Genomic DNA, 6984 nt, shown 5'->3' with positions numbered 1-6984 from the left:
GAGATATTCTAGAAATGGCTTTAGTACTCATAACACCATTGAGATCCTAAATGACTACTTTAAAAATGAGCAAACCCTAAGCTGGCCTTGATATGCAGCTTGGCCCCGCCCGCATGCACCCAGTCCCAGCAGAGGCAGCCACAAAGTGTTGATCTCTTTGTACCTCCAAACATGTAGCTCAGGTCTGGTCACAGGCAGTGTCTGACATTGACCTGCACTGGAGTCCCTCCTAAGAGGCCCCAGAACGAAAACACTCAATGGTGGGCTTCAGACCACATTAGAGCACGACCCAATTAGCTCCACAAGTGATACAACCAAAGGGAGATCTCAGTTGGCACCCGAGAATGAATTCCACTTCATAGGGTCAGCCCCTGTACAGAAGCTCGTATGCTGTGGTCAGGGTCAATCCTCATTGTCAGCCAGCCTGAGGGTCAACCCCACCCACAGATGAGACTCATCTACAGCTCTGACTGGTTATCTCAATGGTTAGAGCGTTGGCCCAAGGACTGAAGGGTTGTGGGTTGGATTCCAGTCAAGGGCATGTACTTTGGGTGTAGGCTCCATCCCTGGCCCCGGTTGGGGTGTGTGTGGGAAGCAACCAGTCGATGTGTCTTTCTCACATCGATGTTTCTGTCTTTCCCTCTCTCTTCCACTCTTCCTAAAAATCAATGGAAAAATATCCTTGGGTGAGGATCAACAGGAGGCCTCACATAACCCACACAAGGGGCATTCCTGGAGCACCTAGCTCAGGTGATCAGGAAGACTGCACCACTGAACCCCATGGGATACCTACCTACTACATAAGGCCACCCTACCAAGACTGGGAGACATAACAGATATACCTAATACACAGAAACGAATATAGAGAGGCAGTCAAAATGGGGGGACAGAGAAACATGCCCCAACAAAAGAACAGGAGAAAACCCCAGAAAAAGAATGAAATGAAATGGAGGCAAACAATATTACTCTGCCTTTAAAAGAAGGAAAATTTACCATTTGTGACAGAGGTTAATTATATTAAGTGAAATAAGTCAGTCAGAGAAAGACAAATAGCATATGATTTCACGTACATGTAGAATCTAAATAACAAAATAAACAAAAAATTGAAACACAGTCATAGATACAGAGATGGGACTGATGGTCACCAGAGGGCATGGGGGTTGGGGGACTGGGTGAAGAAAGGTGAAGGGATTGAGAAATACAGATTGGTAGTTACAAAAATAGTCATGGGGATGTAAAGTACAGCATAGGAATAATGTTCAAAATCAATAATATTGTAATAACTATGTAGGTGTCAGGTGTGTACTGGAAATATTGGAACATTTTGCAAAGTATATGATTATCTAACCACTATGCTGTATACCTGAAACTAATACAAAACAATATTGAATGTAAAATGTAATTGAAAATAATGTGTCACAGTTTACTTACATAGCAAATCTGGAACTATGCTTTTATAAATTAAGCTGCTTTGTAAGTGCCATGTATCTGCTTTTTTTTTTTTTTTTTCACGTGCAAGGCAGTTTCCTTAACATAAAACTCTAGAAGTAGAAATGCTCAAGTCACAGGATGTGTGCGAGTTTGAAGGCTTATGTGTTTGGATTTATCAATTCTTTTTTACCTTTCTGGATATCCGTTATGCTTTAAATAGCTTTGCAATTCTTCAGACCCTAAAAAAAGCTTTCACTCATCTTTGGGGAGACTACAGGTTCTCTTAAGGCCACTGAGGCATCTGTACTGTGAAGAAGATTTGGAGGGGCGATCAGCAGGTGAAATACAGGATTGAGAACGTTCCTAGATAAAGACTGAATTTTTTTTTTTTGTGGGGGGGAGAAAAGAAGAAAAGTTCCTTCTGGGACTGGGAAGCAACCTTCCACTCCCAGTGGGGTGGAGCTTGCAATCGAGGGAGGGCTGGAACCACGGGCCACGTGACACACATCGCTGTACAGTAGTGTGGGTGTTCTCACGCATACCACTGCGGCTTGGACTGGCTTGCGGAGTTGACCCAGCAGAGGTTGTGTTCAGGTGGCATTGGGAGGTACTTACCATTTTCATTCCCTTTCTGATTCTCCACGAGGCTCTCTGCTGTCTGGTGGCAAGTGTAAGTGTGAATTGGTGTGAATGAGTGTGTGTGAGGAGAGAATTAGCGGGCTTCAGGTGGGTCTGGGCAGCACGTTCCGTGGCCTCAGAGGAAGAAAGTCTTTTAGGTTGTGGTCTTTCTCCTTTCAGGTATCTCGGCCACCATGGGCCTTGTGGCTGGACCAGGGCAAGGGAGGATAGTGGGCTGTGGAGAGTCTTAGGGGCTTTATTTGAGGTGTCTGAGTCCTGGAGTCCCCAGGAACCGCGGACAGGACAAACCGAGAAGTCGTCCATGGAGCCCGTGAGGGGGGATGGGGACACTAGTCCACGCAGTGCAGTGCGCGGCGCGAGACTCACTGCGCATGCCCAGTGCAGGGCCTTATGAGTCATCGGTTTGGCGGTTGTGCAAGGTTCCGTGTGCAGAGTTCGGCGGTTTGCGTCTTAAGGTCGAGTCTCTTTCTCGTGGGCTGAGTAAGACTCAACTGGTAGGTCCACAGGTCAGTCCTCCCAGGAGTGTAAGTGTGAGGAGAGAACCAGTCGGCCTCATGCTTGTTGGGGTGGTTCGCTCTGTGGCCTCTGAGGAGAAAAGTCCTCGAGGCCGTCCTCTTTCTCTTTACGGGCATCAAGGCCGCCATGGCCGTTGTGGCAGGGCTAGGACAAGGAGGGATGGTGGGCCGCGAGGGGCAGGGGGTCTAATGGAGATGGGGCGAGTCTTGGGGGGTGGTGTTGGAGGTATCTGACTCTTGGAGGCACCTGAAACTGCCGACAGAGCGCAGAATCGGTGTCTGTCAGTGAGAGCTGGACGTGGCTATATATTACAAAATCTGTTTATACTGGAGAGTCTAGTCGTGAACCAAATCTCTTTAGTAACGTCGTACTTTTTAAAAAGTACTGGAAGGGTCCCCTCTCTGCCTAATTGGCGGTGAGAGAAATTGCTTTGAATACCATGTGATTAGAAAACGGCAGTTATTATTATTATTACTATTTTTACGGCACTTATTAATTCAAGACTTATTTTGGAAATTAACCAAATGTAAAAGAGAATTTATGATCACCAGTTGGTCAGGTAAATAGTCCAGTATAATTATTATTCTTCACCACATCTTTGGTTGATGATTTTTTTACTTTCAGCGTGAAAAATGAATGCAAGACTGAGATCAAGATCTAGAGGAAGACCGGATGGTCAAGAGTCTTTTGATCCAGTTAAACCTGTGGTTGTGAGTGCTTTAACATTTACTTCCATTCAGAAAACTTAATTTTTCTGGAAAAAGTTGTTGAACCAATACATATTTGTTGTATAAAGGACCTCATCGCTGAAACAGGTGAAAACTAAATGTTATGAATGAGACGTTGAACAAGGAGACTTATATTCTGGTGTTGCCTGCATATATATATTGATATGAGCCTAGAAATCATCCCTATAGCTTCCCTATTGTGTTTATTAATAAATAGCTCATAGCCCAGAAGAGATTAAAATGGTTTTTAGAATTCTTGCTCCTTGCAGATAACCCCTTCCTTAGAGTATTTTTTTCTATATAGGAAGAGTAACTTTATTAAGACTGCTTACAGAGAAGAGTATAGGGAAAACCTCTTTAGATTTGTGATGAGTTATGCAATGTATATTTGTGCCTTCTATTGTCATAGTAGTGAAAAGAATACTTTTTATTTGTATGTACTCTCCCACAAGGCCCAGCAACCAAGTGACAAAAAAACTGAAGAGGAACCACCAGTTGGGGGTCCGAATAATGAACCTGGACAAAAGAGAGGAGAGGGAGCACCTGTGGTTAAAGGTGAAAAGGGGATGGAGGAACATTTTGTGTTTAATTTATGATGTTTTAGACTAGTAACAGGAATACATAAAGGGTTGCCTGAAAAGTGGCTGGAAACCTATGTGGTAAGGAAAGGTATAGTTTGCAACTGTAGTCCCTTTCTCTGAGAATTTTCCCTCTGGTAAGTTTATGCATCCCATATTTTAAATTATTTGGTATGCCTGGAAAATACAATCCTTGCCAAGGGTCTATATCAACAAATCAAATGAAGCAATATTAAATCTAGGCAAAATTATACACTATAATTAAACATGGTCATCTTGAAATATTGTTTTGGGGGCTTCTTAAGTCATTGCATCAAAAGTTTAAGCAAACCTAGATACATTTTGGTTAACTCTTAAATTGTGATTTAAATTTTTTTTCATAATATAGAGAAATAAAAATCCTTTTCTGGTTGCTGTTTAGTGTTCAATAGTTTTTCATCCTGAGCCATAATCTAATTGTCACATATTCTTTTTTATTGTTATTTTTTAATCCTCACCCAAGGAATGAGGATATTTTTTCCATCGATTTTTAGAGTAGAAGGGAGGAGGGAAAGAGGGAGAAGAGAGACAGAGAAAGAGAGAGAGAGAAAGAGAGAGACAGAGAGAAAGAAACAGACGTGAGAATGGTTGCTTCCTGTACTCGCACTGGCAGGTGGCTGGGATCGAACCTGCAACCCAGGTATATGCCCTTGATGGGGAACCAAACCTGAGACCCTCCAGTACAGCAGGTTGATGCTCTAACCATTGAGCATGCTGACCAGGGCATATATTATTTATTTATTTATTTATTTATTTTTATTTTTATTTATTAATCTTTACCCAAGGATATTTTTCCATTGATTTTTAGGGAGAGTAGGAGAGAGAGGGAAAGACAGAGAGAAACATCGATGTGAGAGAAACACATCAATTGGTTGCCTCCTGTACGAGCCCCGACCAGGGACGGGGTGGGGAGGAGCCTGCAACTGAGGTACCTGCCCTTGACCAGAATAGAACCCTGGACCCCTCAGTCCTCAGGCTGAAGTTCTATCCACTAAGCCAAATCGACTAGGGCTCATTTTACTGTTTTTAAAAGACTTTTTTTCCACTCATTTGTTGGGGCCTGCTTGGTGGCAGGTGAGGTACTAGGTGCTGAGGATATAAATAGAAATGAGAATGATTTCTGTCTTGGGCTCACAATCTTGTCAGAGAAATTTGTGTAAACAAATAGCTAATGATATATTTGCAATAATAGAAGTGTATATGGTTTACAAAGGTGACAACTAAGTTATTTTAAAACAGTTTTAGAAAAAGAAACACTTCATAGAGGAGGTAATACGAGAAATAAAATTTTATTTTCTACCAGAAAACCCTTTAATGCTCATTGCTTTCTTATGTGTCACATTTATTACAATACTAACCTACAGAGCTTTATTTAATAGTATGAATGTGCAGTTTACTACTTATATTAATAACTCTCTTATATATGAACCTGAATTGGAAGGTGAAAGCCAGAAAATGGCTCTGGGAGAGACTCGTGATGAGTGTGCAGATGGCAGTGATGGGGACGAGAAGATCCCAGCTATTCTGGCACCTGCTAAGATTCCAAAAGGTATGTTATCCATTAAGAATACAAGTCATGGGGTTGCTCTATTCTACAATATTATTATACTTTAGTAACACAACACCACATACAAAGATTTCTTGAAAGGTTGTTCATGCACCAAATACTTGATTCAAAGACGGTGTCAGGAAAAATGGTGAATGAAGTCGCAGCCATGTTGTTAAATTACAAAACATGAAAGTATTATTACTTTGGAGTAGAAGTCCTTTAAAATGCAAGACAGGTGATCAGCTATTTTTTAGAGTATATAAATTATTTAACATGCCTTAGTACTATTTGGATATCTAAACAACACAGTAGTATTATTATTATTTTTAATTTGCCAGATCTGTTTCTCAAAAATCACTTTATCTTACAGACACCAAAAAATAATATGGATCTGTATGTTTTGACTTTTCTAGGTTGGTTTGTTGGTTTTTTTAAATTGTGAGCCAGGCTGAGAAATGGTACTATTTTTCCCCCCCACATTTGAATGGCATCTAGGATGACATTAAAACTAGTGTGACCATGTAATTTTTATCATTCAAACCAGGGCACTCTTGAGAGTTAAAGGGGGTGCTATGACTACTTACACCAGGACAACAGGTGAAAGTGAAATAAATGGCCACCTTACTATAAATAGGCCATATAAAGGTTGATCTAGATCAATTAAATATGTTTGCACAAAAGAGACAAACCAAATGCAATGCTCTTCTTTGTACTCTTTTTAATTAAATAGTATGACATCATTATTTTAACTAATGTGTATAATTCGAAGAATATTTCAAGTCAATGCATTTGAATAATACTGTTTGCTTACTTGTTTTGCTTCTTGGAGTTTTTGTTTGGTTGATTTTATTTTAACTATAATCATTGGCAGTTTTTGCTCTTTATTCAAAAAGTTACCTTTAAAAAGGCTCATAGGATTTGATTTTCTGGGCTTGAGAAATCTGTTTCTTCATACCACCAAAAAGTGAAGCATTTAAAAAAATTGTGCTCATATGCCTGTAAGGGTATATTAGCATAGAAGTGTGTGCAGTGGTTAGGGTTCTGATTTTAGTTTCATCTTATAAAACCAAAAGTGTAATATTCTTTGTATGCCTTTATTATCATGTAAGTAAAAGTCTGCTATATAATCTACACAACTGTTATGTTTATATTTTAGGTGATGGCCAGTGAGACATTAAAAAGAAGACAAGCCGAAGCCACACATGCTGTTGTTATATTGATAATATGGCTTGTTCAATTCTCTCAATAAAGCTTTACATTTGTCATGCACATCTTTTGTTGAATCTATTTCTAGAAACTTGATACCATTGTAAATGGTATCTTAAAAAACTTCATGTTCTATTTAGAGCTGGTCTATAGAAGTGTTGCGTGACTAACTTTATAACTGGCAGTTTGTACTTCTTAATCTCTTCACATTTTTCACCCATCTCCCCACCACCTCTTCTTTTCTATTCTTCAGTTTGGATAAGTTTTTGTTTTTATTTTATTTTTAAAAAATATATCT

The 6984-nt window shown here is 40.1% G+C and overlaps 1 protein-coding gene across 4 annotated transcripts; it reads left to right on the top strand.

Moving 5' to 3' along the window:
- The first annotated feature begins 1901 nt into the window (after nt 1–1901).
- PAGE4 (PAGE family member 4) lies at nt 1902–6749 on the top strand. 4 transcript variants are annotated; one of them, XM_079765819.1, is made up of 5 exons: nt 1902–2038; nt 3211–3296; nt 3767–3869; nt 5373–5480; nt 6637–6749. In XM_079765819.1, exons 2-5 carry the CDS (start codon nt 3219–3221, stop codon nt 6648–6650), a joined length of 303 nt encoding a protein of 100 aa, XP_079621945.1. In that variant the 5' UTR covers nt 1902–2038; nt 3211–3218; the 3' UTR covers nt 6651–6749. The 4 variants fall into 4 exon arrangements, with proteins under 4 accessions (XP_079621945.1, XP_079621947.1, XP_079621948.1 ...); XM_079765821.1 differs by having other exon boundaries at nt 1991–2101; XM_079765822.1 differs by lacking the exon at nt 1902–2038 and adding an exon at nt 2502–2564.
- Nucleotides 6750–6984: the final 235 nt, after the last annotated feature.

The sequence above is a fragment of the Cnephaeus nilssonii genome, assembly GCF_951640355.1.
Source record: "Cnephaeus nilssonii genome assembly, chromosome: X".
In the NCBI taxonomy this organism is placed as follows: domain Eukaryota; kingdom Metazoa; phylum Chordata; class Mammalia; order Chiroptera; family Vespertilionidae; genus Cnephaeus; species Cnephaeus nilssonii.
Note: the sequence above shows the minus strand (reverse complement) of the source record. Positions and strands in the feature narration are given on the sequence as shown.

Excerpts from the sequence above, each read along its gene's own strand:
- PAGE4 (XM_079765819.1), top strand. The coding sequence starts at position 3,219 with ATGAATGCAAGACTGAGATCAAGATCTAGAGGAAGACCGGATGGTCAA. Across the intron at positions 3,297-3,766 it reads ATCCAGTTAAACCTGTGGTT|GCCCAGCAACCAAGTGACAA; the intron begins GTGAGTGCTTTA and ends CTCTCCCACAAG. Across the intron at positions 3,870-5,372 it reads GGGAGCACCTGTGGTTAAAG|GTGAAAGCCAGAAAATGGCT; the intron begins GTGAAAAGGGGA and ends CTGAATTGGAAG.